The 19,403-nt window shown below is 35.2% G+C and overlaps 1 protein-coding gene and 1 non-coding gene across 5 annotated transcripts in view; both read right to left on the bottom strand.

Annotated features, from left to right (window-relative positions):
• LOC138715002 (DNA-binding protein RFX2-like) overlaps positions 1 to 19,403 on the bottom strand; it is a 148,460-nt gene that overhangs the window by 36,898 nt on the left and 92,159 nt on the right. For all 4 annotated transcript variants that reach the window (XM_069847373.1, XM_069847374.1, XM_069847375.1 and 1 more), the window contains 3 exons: positions 9,630 to 9,750; positions 7,386 to 7,485; positions 3,487 to 3,633 (listed from right to left, as the gene is read on the bottom strand). In XM_069847373.1, the coding sequence (XP_069703474.1) occupies positions 3,487 to 3,633; positions 7,386 to 7,485; positions 9,630 to 9,750 (368 nt within the window). The remainder of the gene's footprint in view (positions 1 to 3,486; positions 3,634 to 7,385; positions 7,486 to 9,629; positions 9,751 to 19,403) is intronic.
• TRNAS-GCU (transfer RNA serine (anticodon GCU)) lies at positions 8,521 to 8,594 on the bottom strand. Its single transcript has one exon. It is a non-coding gene; the product is annotated as a tRNA-Ser (tRNA).

The raw sequence follows: 19,403 nt of genomic DNA, 5'->3' as shown, positions 1-19,403 counted from the left end.
TATATATATATATATATATATATATATATATATATATATATATATATACACACACACTTCATTTATACACTGACAGACCCTTGATCTCCAGGGAACAAGGTGCAGGTCCAGGTGTTACGTTCTGTCTCTTCTCACTTTATAGATCTCTTGGATATGGAACAACAAATTTTGATGGAGAAATCATTGCAATAAGTGAAAGTCTCAGGAATCTTCTATGCCACATCAATAAATTTAAAAATGCAGTTATATTGTCAGACTCCAAAGCAGCTATTCTATCAATAGTCTTTAGACACACACCTTCATCTCAAACAGCAGAAATAACTAAAATGCTCTCCGAATTAATAACACTCAATGAAAGAATTGTATTCCAATGGATACCATCCCATTGTGGAATCCTGGGAAACGAGAATGCGGATGCTTTAGCAAAGAAGGGCAGCACTGCTACTTACAGACCTGTCACTAAATCTACGTATTACTCTGTGAAAAGACTTATTAAATCTACATACTTAAGACTTCAACAAACAAAATTTGATAACACAATCTCAAGGGAAAAAATGGAACTCTCTGCATCATAATCCACAGCTGATTCCCAATTTACTATGCAAATCGTCTGTAGCTGCATTTAGATTGGCAACAGGCCATGACTGTTTGGCCAAGCATCTGCATAGAATTGGAATATATGTCTCCTAACTGTCCACTGTGCAGCTCAAATCAAGAAATGGATTCAGAACACCTCAAAATCTGTGCGTCAGTGGCTGACCATGACAATATCGTTGAAAAATATTGGAGTGCAAGAGGTCAAATGACTTTATTGTCAAACGCCTGGCATCAGAAAACAACAACATATATAAGGCAAAAACAAGCAAAACAGATTATCCATCGTTTTTGATTAACCATTCCTTCTCTCCCCTACATAATGATGGATAATCGAGGTTCTATTGTATATATTTTTTTTGCTAGTGATCTCTCTCCTCACTTCGGCATATCAGTCTCTCTGTTCATCAGCATTAATATTTAATGAATGTGAAAACTGAGAGAGGCTTGTTCTTTTCTCTTTGTACAGTATGTCCTAATTCTCTCTAAAGTCTACATAAAGTCTATAAGTTCTTTTCCCAATGATCCTGTATGTAATATGTTATACTGATATGTTATCTCCTTCATTCAGCTACAAAACATTATTTACATGGAAATGACAAAATGCAGAATTTAAACACAAATGAATCTTCTCTTAACAAATATAAATGCCACAATTGCTGGTGTTTGTAGTATATGAAGTCTCTCAAAGAATGGTAGACAATGTACCTTTGCACTTTCACCACTTGTGCTGGAATATACTTCCACAGTATCAGTGAATGACTATGATAGAAAAAAATTATCTGATAAAACAGAAGAGTTTTGTCTAGCCATGCCGAAGTAACTTCTTGTTGATAATACTCTCTTCAGTCCCATGCTATGTCAAGGTATGTACTGCCAATGGTTTAAGAATATTCATATTATCCATTCCAGATAACAGCAACAACTAAATAATTCTTAGATCTTACTCTATATTTTATATATGACCTTAATTGTAAGCTTTTAATACAAATTATTATACAGCATAACTTAATTTATACGTTTTATAGAGATCTGAAGGAAAAACGCGTGAGAAAAACATATAACTGAAACAACATTTAATAACATCTGAAACAGTATTTGAAAACTATATGGAAAGAACAAGTGAAGTCAATTTAGTAAAATTTTCGTAAGAGAAATTTATAACTACATAGTGAAGCCATCTTTGAGTCTATAATACAGTGCTTAAGTTATTCTCTTCAAATATTACATCATCATCTCTATTTCAATTAATCAACTTATATTTGCCTTCAACAATTAACTTTCTTTTTTCTTTAATGTATCACATCACATTATTATACATGTTTATTGTATTCAGGACCATTGTGGTCACTCAAAATTCTCTGAGCTGATGTCTGTAATTTAGAAATTTATTTCACATGTTTTTTAAGAATGTAAGATTATATTTTGTAGAACACCTTAGCTGCTTAGAGTCCAAGCTGGTTAATATATTACCATTTCAAACTCCAGTCCAGAAAATTTTACGAAACTGACTTACCTTCTTAATCCCAAGTGATCTTTATGTAATGATATGTGATTATTTCACCAAAAAGAAAAAATATATATATTTTGGACTGCTTGCTCCTAAGGAATAAACCATATCCTAATTTGTGGTAACTATCCTATAATTTGTTCAGTTACATCATGATGTGTTACAAAATGTTTCACTGTTTCTAAAACCGTAATAGCTTCATTAAATGACTCAAGATTGTTAGAGGCAAGCATGGACAACTTCCAATTCCCACAAATTTCAAAGCAGGCCGCATCTGAACAATGAACTCGTACTCTATTTCCATGTTCTTACATTTTCACAGCAAATCTAATTTCAAGCAAAATTGATTTAGAACATATAAATGACGTTCTGTAACGCCCAGGTTTAAAATATGATTGTATAAGTGTAATATCCGAAATACACTAGCATGGAGCGTAAGTGTGAAACATATAAAAGAATACATCTTGCTTACACAACTTTTAACACTGTATCACTTCGGAATATGTATTAAGTTATATGACTTTCTTGTGTTAAATTCTATCGTACCTGGTTTACATGTTTCGACGTTTTATGGGTCATCCTCAGAACTCATCCTCATCCTCTGAGGATGACCTATAAAAGGTCGAAACATGTAAACCAGATTAGATACAATTTAACACAAGAAAGTCACATAACTTAATATATATTCCGAATATAAAAGAAGTTTTACTGTACATGAATCAGGCACACAATCCAACGAAACTTGTGCATACTTTCCAAATTAGAGATCCAAGTTCAAAATATCAGAAGTCCAAATAAAATTTGTAGCAAACAGAAATTATGTTTTTCATGTCATTATTTCACCGAATTTCATTGTTAACCTTCCCATCTGGGTAGAAAACAAAGGAAAATTGCAGCTCCAAATAATACCATCAAGATGTCAAAGTTACGGGAATTATTAGTGAATTACAAGTCCAATGGGATAACCATTTTTTTATGAATTCATTATTCGGAAGAATTGCGACTTTATATTGGCAGTTTATTTTAAAAAAGGTTGTTAATTCTTAATGCAGATCTTTTTAACGGACTCCTCAGTTTCACGTTTACCCCCCCCCCCCCAAAAAAAACAACAAATATTATTTTAAAGAACAACTATAAATAACTTATAGTTCGCTGTCCATCTGCTGGAAGAATAATTCTTTTTATTTTATTTTTTTAATAGCTGTTGAAGATGAGACATTCATGTTTAAGTTCTACATTACTAAGTATTAGTGAAGAATTACGTTAATATCTGTATTCTACAGTAGTCTAGTGAGAGAAATCAAGTTAATAGCAAAGGAAAACCTGAGTATCTCCAAAAGAAAAGTCCAAAGACTGCAGTTGGCCTGAGTTACTGTACTTACAGCTGTCACAGTCTGGGGACTTGCTCTCTGAGCAGCTATCAGGGTGTGGGCTGTGTCGGGATCAACTCCCTGTTGGATAAGGTAAGCGCCATTTCCCTGAGCCAGCAACTGGCCTGCTGTGGTTCCTTGTGTTAAGCTACTCGCCACCTGCAAGTGACAATAATTATTTCATATGCACCACTCAATGAAGAAAAAAAATTACAAATGAGAGACAACATAATTTATCACAGAATCACACTCTGTCAGTTCCAACCTCAATTACGAACAGCAGGCCTTTCTGACCATGCAGTCAGCATGGTGGAGTGCTGTCACTCCTGATAACAGTCCATCCAAGTTTCCTCTTCTCTCACTATGAATGAAACCCAAGATTGCTACATACAATATGTAGCATTAGAGAGGTAATTACTCATATGAGAAGTTTGTTAGCATTTTTACTGTTATGATTTTTCCTATCTTAGGTGATAACAGTTTCGTAGTTGCTTAACATAAGCAAATTACAGCCTGTCTACAAAGTTTTGAAACAAAAATAGTAAAACATCAATGATGTTCATATTCAGCAATACAAATTTCTTCTCCTTTTTTTTTTTTTTTTTTTTTTTTTTTTTTTCCATTGTTGATAACTCTATAGCATCTATTAGATGCTTTACGGTTGTGCTAACAGATGGAGTTACATGTCAACAATGTGACGCTGAAACGTGTTTTCAGGTTACTGCCCAGCGACAGTCCTGATGTATTTTTTATATTTGTGATGAGTAGACATCGGATTTTTAGGCACTAAAAATTGCAGTTTTAGGCGCCTAAAATAAGCTCAAAATTTGTAAAATTAGGCTCTATTTTAATGAAAATAGGCATTTTAGGCACATCAAGGTATCATACTTATTTCTTTCACTGAAATTTTTAGTTACACACTAAAATACGCACAAAAAAGTATGTTTAAACATTAAAAAAGAATACTATATTATATTTATAAACAGAGCTGCACAAATTTAATATATTGAAACTAATGAAATAATGATTATTGATATCAAGATTACTCATTTTAAGTTATTGAAATTCAGTTCCATGCTCAGACTTTATTATAATTATCTGCACAGTACACCACCAGAATTTTTTTCTAAATTCTTCACAGTTAACCTTTGCCTTTTGTTACTGAGAAACATTTTGAAAGCAGGCGCAAAAATACAAAGTTCCACTTATTGTTGCATTTTCTGGTAGTGTTAACACTAGGAGGGCCATTCTTTTAAATATTTTGTAACGGTTTACCCTACTAATTCGCAGTTTTACGACTTTTCATAAATATTTCAAAAACACTCTTTCTCCAAAAATTGTGATTTTATGACGCTCTGAAGGGCAGTACAGCTAATCGGTTTCAGACCGAAAACAGTCATTTTTATAGTATAGTATATCTCTGAATCGGTAGCAGCACATGTTGTGATTGTTGCCTGCTTCAAAACTAAGGTTGGTTCTTTGTCGGCATTTATGCCTCCAAACATGTTAAATTCGGTGAAATCTATTGCGAGTGTCGTGAGATTCAAAACATTTTGTTTCCTTTATCAATGGTTTCATGGCCGGTGTGAAGCAAACTTTCCACTTTTTAAATGCCTTAAAATTCGCAGTGAATGCATGTATAAATTATAAAAAGTAAGAGTAAAATGCGAAACTTTACAGTGAGTTAGGCATTTTTAGGCGAATATTAACAAATTAGGCTCTAATAACCGTTTTAGGGCATTTTAGGGCACCATAAAACTCTTTGAATACCTTTCAATTTCCATGAAACACAAATATTAATAATTATTTTTACTTTTCTCCTAAAGAAACAAAATAGGCATTTGCCCTAGAATCCGATGTCTGGTGATGAGCATCAAAATCCACAGCTAATTCCCGATTTAACACGAAAATCGTCTGTAGCTGCATTTAGATTGGCAACAGGCCATGATTGTTTGGCCAAACACCTGCATAGAATTGGAATATATCAGTCCCCTAACTGCCCATTGTGCAACTCAAACCAAGAAATGGATTCGGAACACCTCAAAATCTGTGCTTCAGTGGCTGGCCATGATATCTTTGAAAAATATTGGAGTGCAAGAGGTCAAATGACTTTATTGTCAAACGCCTGGCATTAGAAAACAACAACAACAACATATTTGTGATGATTGGTTATTTAATATTAACCCGGCACACTCACATTCATACAAATTTCCAGATTCTAGACACCCAGGGAATTCTTCTTCTTCAAGAAAAATTCACAGAGAGCCGAGCCCGGGAATCGAACCCGGGACCTCATGATCTGGAAGCCAGCATGCTGACGAACAGACCACAGAGGCAGTCTACAACAATTCTGCAGGACATTTACTGATCTTCACAGACAACTTAGCCACTTTTTGTCCTTCCACAATACAGCTTTACACCATACAAAATTTTCACTCACAACATATCTCTCAACACAGGAAATGTGAAACACACATTGTTGAAACTTATCACGAATTAGATTAAAGATCATACTAAATAGTATGGCATATTCTTGTCGGTCTCTAATACTCTTGACAGACTTACTACACAATGTTAACTACTAGAGATTCCTACAAAATGTATGTATGTAGCCAATGCCTACCCACTTCACTTTACATGATTCGGGTTCCAAATACAGCAGATAGATAGCAAGATTGTGACCCATTTTCTAGTTGCACACCACTTCGGCGGGTCATGCTGTACATGATGTGTAACTGTTGAGAGTTATGTCTTGTACTAGGGTGAGTGTATGTCTACGTGTTCGTGTAAGTGTAGTGTAGGAAATGGATTGTGATGACGATGATGATGAAGGGAAAGGGGAAAACTGGTGCCAGCACTACAATAAACAGGTATGTTATTGATAACAGCCAAGATATTAATTTAGTTTGTATATCAGAAATTCATTCATGCATTTGCTACAAACATGTTTCTGATACATGTGTGAGTGAATTTTAGTCTCGTTTTGAATGTTTATATATAACTAATCCTTGGCGCTACAGCCTGTGAAGGGCCCAGACTGACCAGCTGGCTGCTGGCCTCATACCTACATGCCGAAGCAGAGGTGGACGATCATCCAACCAGAATGGATATATGATATACATATATAATACTGATATAATATTATTAAAAAAAGAAAATATTACACTTCTGAATCCCTGATTAAGATGATGTTCTCTTAAATAAGAAACTAACAATTCAGGATATATGGAATGATGAATACGTTCAGGGCTTGGGAATTTCTTTAAAATTTTACAGCATGTTTTGCCATTCTTTACAGTTACTAGCGTAACACCTGCTTCATATATTAAACACTACATGACAGTGAAATCTTAAATACTTCACAAAATAATGTACAAGATTTGACAGGATGGCTATTAGTCATATCCAACATTACAACTGGCATTTTGATAGTGTCTTAAAGGAAATGGCATGGCATATAATTTTGCACCCTAGCTCATGGAATATTAAATTTAACAACTTTTATTTTCAATTTGCATATTTTAAGAAAGTGAAAGCTTTCTAAATCAGTAAACTGCATTGCATGTATTCACTAATTTTAAATATTCTCTAAGCAGTTGAGTGGCTGCAGTAGAACTTATATACTTATCCAAAATTCAGAAATTTTGTTAAACAAACATCGCAAAGATATACCTTACACAGTTTACTTACGAAACTACATGAAAACAGCTGCCAAATTAATAAGCATATGTAATGAATATTTTCTTCGAAAAAGCTTTAGGAAGGGTAAAATTTGGTCGGCTCTTTCCCCATTCCACAATACTATTAAAATATCAAGCTATTTACTACTACCACAACATAACTATATTCTGCTTGAACAACACATATATAGTGAAATTTAGTGATTGTTGAACTGTCATTTTATCTGTTACCTGACTATATGTGACTGCTGTGGTGTTACCAGAGTAGTACTGCCCCGATGCAGGGGTGTACATGGTCCCGGTTTCCCCCACCGTGTACACCGGGTATGCCCTGCATAAAAAATATTGTACAAAATTTGCATTTCTATCTCATTAAAGCTCAAACCTTTTTTCAAATGTAGAATCAGTACACAATATCTGGCACATAACATAACTATCTATTATGTATGCAGTAGAGGAATGAAACAGCCATTTCTATAATTTAAATACTTTTGCAATACTTACAGAACAAAACATTCTACTTGATCCCTCTTTCTTCGCTAATATGCAAACTTGCGACTACAATCCATCCCAGTCTTTCTACCTGATATTCCTCCTTCCCCATATAAGTGGTAAACATTGACAGCATCAGAATTGGGGAAAGGAGGAATTTCGGTGGGCAAACATTCCTCCTTGTGCTCTATACTAATGATATTGTTATAGGAAGAGATTATTAATAATACTGAATACTAGTACTAATTAGCATAGAATTCATTTTTCAATTGCTTATCACCTAGACGTGAAACAAATAAAAACGAATTGAAGATAGATTTAACAAATTAAAAGATAGAAATAAAAGAAAATATGAAGAAATTGGTAAAGAAAAAAAGTTGTGTGTTAAATGCAGCAAAAATAAAATTAAAGTAGTGTGTAAGATGGCTGTAATTTTGTTCCCAAACAAGTTTCTGCTGTACTTTCAATAACTTGGATCAACTTTGGGTGACACTAGCCTTCCTCCTGGTACCATTTCTGATGGTGAGTGAGAGGGTCAAAAACGTAAACAAAACAAGTATTTGAATAATATCAAGGAAAAATTGTTCCGGGGCCGGGTATCGATCCCAGGACCCTTTGCTTGCGCGCGAACGCTCCACTGACTGAGCTACCCCAGGAACTATACACGACAGCGTCACAATTTTTCCTTTATATCCACACAACTCACATGAGCTGACAAAATGCCAGAACTCAACTATGAGTGCACACAAATGCTGTGTGACTTAAATTGTGGCTTTCTGTTAACGTACCTCCAGTAACGAATGTATTATGCAAATCTGGCTTTCAGGTAATAGCTCCCTGTAAAGCAGGTTTGAATAATTTCAAGGAAAAATTGTTCCAGGGCCGGGTATCGATCCCGGGACCCTTCGCTTAGCGCGCGAACGCTCTACCGACTGAGCTACCCCAGGAATTATACACGACACCATCACAATTTTTCCTTTATATCCACACAACTCACATGAGCTGACAAGATGCCAGAATTCAACTATGAGTGCACACAAATGCTGTGTGACTTAAATTGTGGCTTTCTGTTAATGTACCTCCAGTAACGAATGTATTATGCAAATCTGGCTTTCAGGTAGTAGCTCCCTGTAAAGCAGGTTTGAATAATTTCAAGGAGAAATTGTTCCGGAGCCGGGTATCGATCCCAGGACCCTTCGCTTAGCGCGCGAACACTCTACCGACTGAGCTACCCCAGGAACTATACACGACACAGTCACAAGTATTTATCTAATACTGTGCTCTTGAATACACTGCCACTGACAAATATTTGTGACTTTTGTACACTCCACATATTTCTGTTAAAACATTTTTCTCAGAGGAATTTTTATTACCATGCCTTTATTCTCTCTCAACGGACTAAGATAAAATTAACTATTCACAGGTTGAGGTACTGGTTTCTTTTTCACAAAGCCTAATATAAGATCAGCAAACTCCATTTTCGGGATTGACGTGTATCGTTCATTGTTTGATAAATAAAAATGCTCTGAAGTTAAATAAAATCAACATAAATTAGAAAATAAGGCAAATACGAAATAATGAACTATTTCAAAATAATAATAATAATAATAATAATAATAATAATAATAATAGCAATAATAACAATAATAATAATAATAATTCTTCTTCCAGAATCAAGCACATTGACTTGTCCCAGCTTCATGGAGATTTAGTTTGTCAATATATTACTATTCATCACAAAACCAACAAATCTATTTGTTTTCCTTCATAACTGAGCATTAACACCCAAGTCATATAGAGGTCCATTTCAAACATACTATGTTAAGGTTAACAGCAGCATAATCAATTTTGATCAAGTGCTACCTTGCATTATAGCTCAGATTAAAAATATTTCATCACCATCACTTTTTCTGTATTGGTATTTTAGTATTCCACTGTATGTTATCAAAATGCTATTACTAAGTCTCACATATTAACACTTACATCTGTCCATTGGTGGCAGCATAGATGGCCTGGTCTGCGGAGCCCTCTACATACTGCACGTACGTGGGGTGCACCCCCTGTGCAGCCACTGTGTCTGACCCCACTGCGTCAGACTCCGAAACTGCAAGCATATTACATAACATTTGTCAAGTTCAACCAATATAGAAACATTACAGACACGTTCAAATAAAGGTCAACCATTTCTTCAAAAACAGTATCTTCCTTAGTAACTCATAAGGTTTGCATTAATCTTGAAATGTATCTTTTGCACTTACTGTATATTTGAAGACATTAGTCAAATGAGTAGTGTATCATCTTTCTATGCTGGAGACAAGTTTAAAATCTCAATAAGTGCGATTTTAAATTTGTTGTGGACAAACATGGTTGTTGTTTAGTCAACTCTCAGAAGACAGGTCTGAACCTTACAAGTGATACCAAGAAGGTACCACTTATGAGGCAACTAGGCCAAGAGATAATGGGGTAAGATGGCCAGTTCCTTTCCCCCTCCATTGCATACATCGCCGACTAGCTACATATTACACTAGTCAGACTTCAGATGCATACAAACAATTGTTCTTTCTCTGACACATATCATCAAGTGAGATATACTGCCTGATAATGAATGTACATAACAAACATGATAATGGCAGATTTTCTCTGAATGTTTCCTTTAATTTTCTGTTATCATTCTAATAATTCTCCACTGACACTACAGCATGAGAAAGTGTGCACTTGACAGCCAGTAAGAAACATGTTCTCTTTTACATACTAGAAGAATCATAACTGATCAGCTAATTGTGCTGAACAAAAACAAAAGACATAGCACTCAGCTTCTTTATACATATTTATAGACGACACTGATGTTCTGTTCAAATATATTTGTGATTATCATGTGAAGGAAAAAGAAACAATGCAGCCAAATTTAGAGGAAAGAGCAGTTAAAAACTGAGAGCTATCATTCCATAATAAGTAACATACAGATTAACAACTAATCTTGAATCACCTGGCAATCTGAAAAAATGCAAAAACTATACATCCTATAAATCCTTCGACACAATTTTTTTTCTTTTGTGGTGCATCATGGTTTAACAAATTCGAGATCTTGTACAAAAACGTCACAAGATCAAGCAGTGATTTCTGGACAAAATCATTCGCAACAATAGTTACCTTTGTGTACTCATATTTTCCTGCAATTACAAAATCACCACTTCTCCATTCTTTACTATCACCCATCCATTAAAATATATATACAGGATGTATCAAAAATATGTGTACAAACTTCAGGCATGGGTTCCTTACACCAAAAGAAGGAAAAAAGTTCATATGAACATATGTCCCATAATCCTTTGTTTCCCCGTTAGGAACTGTTCAACACATTGGTACACTCTAGAGATGGGTAAAAAATAACACAACAGTTATTTTGGAACTGTTCCGGTCTCGGAACTGTTGCAAAAATGAACAGTAGGTCGGAACCTCCTGTTCCGAAATAACAGTGTTCCGACTCCGAGCTGCTCACTTGCCCAGCTGTTGCGAGCTCGCAGTACCGCGTTGCACAAGGTATGTTCCGACTCCCTCGGAACTGTTGCAAAAATGAACAGTAGGTCGGAACCTCCTGTTCCGAAATAACAGTGTTCCGACTCCGAGCTGCTCACTTGCCCAGCTGTTGCGGGCTCGCAGTACCGCGTTGCACAAGGTATGTTCCGACTCCGAGATAACAGTCGGAACGTCGGAGCTTGTTCCGATGAACCAATGACAGCAGCAGTTACACTGTTTTCGTTGTTCTTTATGTTGTACTTGGAACTTCGTTGGATGAAGTTGGTATTTGAAACTCTCACGTGGTTGGAGGGGGGCGCATGGAAATTGAAATCCTTGCGGTGGCGCGAACTTTAATATCAACATTTGTAAGACTGGCCAATCATCTGTAATGTTATAGTAAGTATTTAATAATCTGTAATATTCATTCCCGCTTTATGGTTTATTTCACCATTAGTTGACTAATTCTGTTTTATAAACATTCTACAAAGTCATAAAGTACGCATACTATTATTAATTCATTGATCAGCTGATTCTATACAAAGGTTAAAGTCGTAAATGGTAATGAGAGGTTTAGTTACAATGTCTGTATGTCGTTTGTTGAGGTTAAGTCTGACAAGCACAAGTTTTTGTGCTATCTTCTCTGTTATCAAAGAACGACAAAAATGTTGTAGCATTATTTGTTGGAAACTACCCATATAAGTACTGATTTGGAGAGCGATGTTTAATGCGAAGTTTAAATTACACTTTGGTAAAGATGCGATTCCAACATTTTACTAACCCACTGCGGGGTTTCCAGGTTTCAGTACTGCCAATATATATCTTTTTTATTTATGAAATTGTAATATTTATTATTATTATTATTATTATTATTATTATTATTATTATTATTATTATTATAACTGTGCATTAAGAAAAGTAAAAATAAAAATTAATGATTTGTTTTTTTTTTTTTTTTTTTTTAGTTGGCTACCATATCTTTATAACTTTATGTACGAAAACAAAGTGTTGTATTCTGTCCTTGTACTCAACAGCTGTGTAATTACTAACATTAAGCTTTTGAGTTCTGTCCGCATGCACAGCAATTTTCCAAAATCGATTCGAATGTGCATTGCAGTGCCATCTATAGATAAGAATGTGTACTATGTCATGCCTATGAGTGCTCCAGTGTGAGCTGCATGGTGTTATTTGTCTATGGTGAAGAGGGAGGGTACTGTACCGTTCGTTTGAACGACTCAACGACTCCGACTCATCACCACTGGTGACTGTTATTTCGGAACTGTTATTTGGAACATAGTATTTTTTCGGAACCGGAACCGTCGGAACTGTTCCGGGAAAAGAACAGCTTCGCCCATCACTAGTACACTCATAATGTGCCAACACACAAAACTCATAACCAATGCTCGAAATGTCCTCCTCTTGCTTCTAGACATGCATGCACTCGTCGAATCATGGACTGTCGCACCCTTTCAAATACTCCGGGATGATGTCGAATGATTTCGCAGGCTTCCATGACACGTCGATGAAGAGTTTCTTGATCCGGGATGTCTGCTCCATAAACCAATTGTTTAAGGTGCCCCCAAAGATAAAAATCCAAAGGATTGAGGTCGGGAGAACGTGCTGGCCATTGAACTGGTCCTCCTCTGCCTATCCTGGCCATTGAACTGGTCCTCCTCTGCCTATCCATCTGTCATGGTAGACACCAGTCAGTGTATCTCGAACAAGGCGACTAAAATGTGCTGGAGCCCCATCATGCATGAACCACATGTTTTGTCTTATGTTCAGAGGCACATCTTCGTGCAGTAATTCTGGAAAGTGTTTTGGATAAAGTTCCTGTAGATAGCACCTGTAAGACGTGCTGGTAGAACGTATGGACCTACCAGACAGTCACCTACAATTCCAGCCCACACATTAATCCTAAATTGTTGCTGATGTCTAGCCTGAAATACAGCACGAGGATTACGATCTGCCAATACGTGTTCATTGTAGAAATTGGTAATTCCATCTCTCCCAAACGTTGCCTCGTCTGTAAACAAAACTGATGAGACAAACAATGGATTGGGTATTTGTGCTAGAAACCATCGGCAAAAGTTCTCCCGTGGTGGATAATCGGCAGGCGAAAGGCCCTGCACACGTTGCATATGATACGGATACAAGAGCTGCTCCATGCTGTACTATGTGATGTACCAGTTGCCACAGCCAATTGTCTTGTACTGATACCTGGATCGTCTTCGGCACAGTGTAAAATGTCTTCTTCGAGGTTCGGCGTACGAACAATTCTTGGTCTTCCTCGATCACCAGTCTGTGGTGTAACGGTTCCTGTATCAGCAATGCGACGATACACAGCAACAAAAGTTTGATGATTTGGTTGTCTTCGGTCTGGAAACACCATCTGATACAGCCGTACAGCCTCGCGTCCATTACCATTCACGCGACCATACATAAAAATGATGTCAGCCTGCTCACGAAATGAATATCGTCCTGCCATGGTTGAACGAAACACGTTAACTCACTCCACGCTCACAATTGCAACGTTGAAGACATACTAATGACAAATGACACATGTAAACAAGTCTCCATGGCAACACTTCGCCATCTGCAGTCCATTTCTGATACAACGAGTCACAGCCTTCTATGAATGAGTGCATAAAGAAAAGTTTTGAGGTTGGACCTCGAAGGCCGTTGAACGCAAACTTTTAGTAATAAATGAATAACGGGGAAACAAAGGATTATGGGACATATGTTCATATGAACTTTTTTCCTTCTTTTGGTGTAAGGAACCCATGCCTGAAGTTTGTACAGGTATTTTTGATACACCCTGTATATTTTGTAATGGCGGGTGTTTGACTCTTTATCATTCAACCATATGAAGACAGATATGTACACTAATTACCAAAAGAGTCATTGCCCAGGATATGCCTTAGGAGGCTGGTCTACGCTACACCCATAATGAAATGAGATGATGATGGAGATTTGTTAGGATGACATCTGGAGAAAATCTCTGTGTTACCTGGACCATGGGCTTGCCCAACATAAGTCATAAATTGGAGATCTGTTGGGGATCAAACCCGGGTTGACAGGATTATGAATCCAACATTCTAGCCACTGGACACTGTGGTAACTTCCATTGAAGTAAGTAGATAGGTTCAACTTTACTGTCACTGTGATGTGCACATGGATGTGATAAAATATACCACAACTATAATTCCATTCACAGAGTGGGCGGAAAGTAAAGGAAGGGTGGGTGAAGGAAGAAGAACAAAATTTAAAATTAAGATGATAGCACTATGAACTTTACACAAAACTGGACAATAAATTTTCATATTTGAATTAATAAGATATTTTAATGACATTAAGAAAACATAACAATCACAATGTAAATTATACAAGGAAAGGAAAAGGTGATGTCATATATAAAATTCAATAGAATAAATTCCATAATTTTATCAATTACAAGTATTACCACAGTCTAGTACATACAGTCACGAAGCTTGAGGTGATTTTTGCATTTTTTTGAGATTGTGCCAGTACTATTTCGCATTGTTGCTTGTAAAGACAAGTTCAAATTGTGAAATGTTTGTTACCAGTTGTGATAAATGTTAATAACTAAAATAGAATAATTGGAATAACAATAGTGTGGGACAAGTAGGAGAAGTTTGTAAAGTTGTTTCACATAAAGAAAAGTAGCCTATAGGTTCAAAATAGGCCTATTTAACACCACAGATTCTCGATGTATTGTTTAACTAAATTAGATTGATCTTAAGAGAGAAGTGTGGTTTTAGGTTTAATAATAAAGTATATTTATTTCTTATGGATTGCTAAAATCAAATATCTAGTCTTTTTGATGGCAGTGCTCATAAATGCATTGTATTTTTCATCTGACATAATTACGAACATTAAATCCAGATGTTTGAGATGGGCAGCGCATGTAGCACGTATGGGCGAATCCAGAAATGCATATAGTGTGTTAGTTGGGAGACCTGAGGGAAAAAGACATTTGGAGAGGTCAAGATGTAGATGGAAAGATAATATTAAAATGGATTTGAGGGAGGTGGGATATGATGGTAGAGACTGTATAATCTTGCTCAGGATAGCAACCGATGATGGCTTACATAAGGGCAGAAATGAACCTTTGGGTTCCTTAAAAGCCACAAGTAAGTGCTCATAAACTTAAATGTGGATCATTAATTGCTAAAGCTCTTCTCAATGGGACTTTCCATAAGAGTGTTGTGAAGAAACTAAACTGTTGCTTTTGAAGATATTTGTCAGTGTTAGATTGCATTATATAATTAAATTTCACACTGAAATGCTTCAGTCTAATCGAAAGAACATAAGGTATTTAAAGTTCTGTCACCTAGGCTGCTGAAATTTCTTGAGAAACCATAATTAGGCCTATTCCTTTCAGTGGATATGTTTTGACTGTACTTATTTTATTATTATTTTTATGTATTATTTTATTAGAGATGCAGAAAAATTAAGTCTGTTGTAATAAAATTGATTGATCATGTTTTATTTTCAATTCTGGTGTGATTATTATTGCTTAACCTCATCCTATGTTGATAACTATGCCTACGCTACAAGTACAGGTATACATAAGTTTACTCATTAATTCATATTTCCATTATTATTATTATTACTAGCCGTACCCGTGCGCTCCGCTGCACCGGTTAGAAATAAATATAAAGTAATTACATAATTAAAATAGGACATTTGATCCAGGGAACATTCGTGTTTGATATAAGGATAAATCGTTTATTATGTTACTTAATTTAAATTGTATTTGCATAATTAAAATGCGATCATTTTGATCCAGAGACCACTCATTTGGTCATAAAAATTATTTTAGGAAATACAGGAAATGAATGTACAGAATAGCCTATCAAGTTTTCTGTGCATAAGAAGCTATTTTAATCTTACCTGTCCTCAATTCACTCAGAAGTTACTGTAATAACATTATAGCATTATGTCCATCTAGAGAACTACACTTTCCAATGGTGAATTAATAATTAATTATACAAATCGGTTAATTTAGCTTCCGATATTACTTCATACAAACACAGAAACATTATCTGTAGGCTATCTTTCATAGCTTTCGATTGTTGCTGTCCAAGGTCCCTTATAGACGAAGTCATTTGTTTTTTAATTCATTACACGGCCTTAGATAACAGTTATTTTAATTTTAAAACTCATTTATCTCATTAAATATCAGTCCTATCAAAATTTTTCAAGGAATAAAACTTATCGGAAATTATTTTTAAAGAAACTTTTGTTATGTAACATTTTTCACAAAAATCAATAATAAGCGAGATACTTCGATTTATTTAATTCAGGCCCCCTTATAACCGCCCTTTTAAATAATGTATTTTGAATGCCATATAGCCTAAAATCTAAGTTACAACAAACTTAATTTATATTCCAATTTTCATCGAAATCCGTTCAGCCATTATCGCGTGAAAAGGTAACAAACATACAGACAGACAGACAGACAGACAGACATACAAACAAAAATTGCAAAAAAGCGATTTTCGGTTTCAGGGTGATTAATTATATATGTTAGGACCAATTATTTTTGGAAAATCGAAAATTACCAGAAAAATTTCGACTACAGATTTATTATTAGTATAGATTTTGTTGTTGTAATGGTAACTGCAAATTAATATTTTATTAGTTTCGTAGTTCATTATCTCGCCCCATTCATTCAAGGTTATATTAATTTCAGTTTGTTTTGCTTAAACACCCAAAAACAATATTATTATTATTATTATTATTTCTTGTATCTTCGAGTTTATGGTGGAATTTAATGTACTTTATGAAGACAATAAATAAACCTTATGTATTTAATATTTCAATAATGAAAGGAAGGTATTAATTTTTCCAAAAGAACACGATAACAAAAGTATAAAATATTTTGTCATTTGCAAGGGAAGGGGTCTGTAAAGAACTTGCTAGTAGCTAGCCATTAGAATAACTACTATCACCTCAACTGACAATGGATACATATTCCCTGTGTATTGAGCTTCGTGACTATATATACTAGACTGTGGTGTTACTGAAAAATGGAAGGAAAATACCACCTCTGGTGGAAATAGCCTTTAAATGATAATATTTTCTAGTCAAGTAAGCTTTGTAGTGCTCTTGTGCAAAGTCCTTTATGAGCCTACTGCTATCATTTCGCAATAATTGATTCCAACCACTTCACAAAACTGATCCTCTTACAATCTCACTAATTAGGTTTAATCTGCTTATGTAGATGGAGATACATATAATGGGAAGAATATTAAACCAGAAAAAGAGGGCTTCCATAGCAACCGACAGCAACAGGCCAACACACTCTAGTCTAAGTGGAGTTAGTCACTACACACTCCAACAAGATCTAATAACCCTTGTCAAGTTCAAGCCCTCTTGGTACAGAAAGCAAATCATACTGAGAATCTTTCTTTACAGGACAAACAATAACAGCATCGGATTTTCAGCCACTATCTAATAAATTTGCTCAGGACCCAAATGACGATTCCTTAGATTTTTCACCATCATAAAGAGTAACAACAAGCCGAACATTCACCTCCATCTAGTGCTCGAGTTCTAATGTCCTGGTCTCCATATACCAAATACAAACTTTACTAAAAATAAATGTACTTAGTTTATTTCAAGTTGTTATATAAAAAGAGCACAAAATGGTGATTTACTCAAATGGTTCCATTGATTTTTTTTTACATAAGAAAAGTGTTAGATAAAAATTATAGGATGCAAAAGAGATTATTACATATAACTTATTCAGCACAAATTAACGAAAAGTTTTACTTCATGTAAGATGTCCTTAGCATAGACATTTACACAATCATTCTTCATATGCTAATTTCCATTCAATAGCTGTTTAAGAAATACTTACGAAATGTACATTATAAGACAGTATAATCGATTTACATAACACCATTTACTTTAACTTTTTATACTCAAACTAATGCAAATCCAAATCATTCTATAGTTGTCTTGATCCACCTAGAATTCTCAACAAAGTTCTTTAATATTTATAAATTATCTAGAAGTGCAAGAGAAAACGAAAAATTATAATACTGTCAGCTCTGAAATAGTCTTCTGGACAAAATTTTCATTCTTGTCCGAAATGCAGACTAGAAAAGAATATGGCTGTGTATTACCAATCTTCGAATACAGATTTATCTACAGTACTTCATTAAAAAACGTAATTCTGGACGAAGACCAACTTATCTGCGTCATTTCTTTGGAGGAAAACGCATAACTCCGCGAAAAGCATACAGAGCTTAATCTGTATAAGTACAGAGTTCTTGAGGTAACTCTAGGATGATCCATTTTAACCAGTTATAACTTCTGGCAAAGAATAGCAAACACATGAACACACATATGAACCATACAGTAACTGAATTGAGGACTGCAGAAACAGCGCATGTCACTATGTGTGGCGTATTGACATGTGCTGTTTCTACAATCCCCAATTCAACTATGGGAGAGAGACTTATCTCCTCCATGTCACAGTAAATCAGCACGCCAATTCAAAAGGGAAACAACTCAAAATTTAAAGTTTTTAGAAAATTGCATTTTAAAGTTTCATGTTGCTGTGAAAAATTCAAGGATCATAGAAATCACTTCAAATTCTGTTAATGGATATTTATAGGTACAATATGTTTCAAATTAAGAGTGTGCTAATTGGATTTTTCACAAAAACATAAAACTTTAAAATGCAAACTTTAAATTTTGAGTTGTTTGCCTTTTGGCCTGGCCTGTTGAAATGTCTTCCACCTTTATCCAAACAGAAAATTGTACTTATCACAGCACATTTTGTGACATTTGCTGAAGTGCATGGTCTTCAATGTTGTTAACTTCATTCCTGATGTTTCCTGAGCCAAACAATTTATATACTCTCGTCCTTCACTAACCCCAATGAAAAAAATCTCGAGGGGTTAGGTTCACAGATTCTTTGAAATTATGCTATCATCAGAGAAGAGTTTCACAGACTCCTTCAATGTGTGGATGGCTCTTAGCACCATCTTGCTGGAAGTAGCCCTCTGTCAAATCAACGTCATTAATTTGTTTCACGAATTTCGTGAAGATGCGGCCATAAACCTCAGTGTTCACTGTCTCAGCAAAGAAAATGGGGCCAATGATTCTTAAGGGGAAGGACCTACAAGAATGACCAAATATGTGTCAAAAGTAACATTTTTTTTTAATTATTTTTATCCTAAAAATATTTCATAGTATTGACTT

This window comes from Periplaneta americana, chromosome 15 (assembly GCF_040183065.1).
Source record: "Periplaneta americana isolate PAMFEO1 chromosome 15, P.americana_PAMFEO1_priV1, whole genome shotgun sequence".
In the NCBI taxonomy this organism is placed as follows: domain Eukaryota; kingdom Metazoa; phylum Arthropoda; class Insecta; order Blattodea; family Blattidae; genus Periplaneta; species Periplaneta americana.
This window is presented reverse-complemented; position numbering and strand designations above follow the sequence as displayed.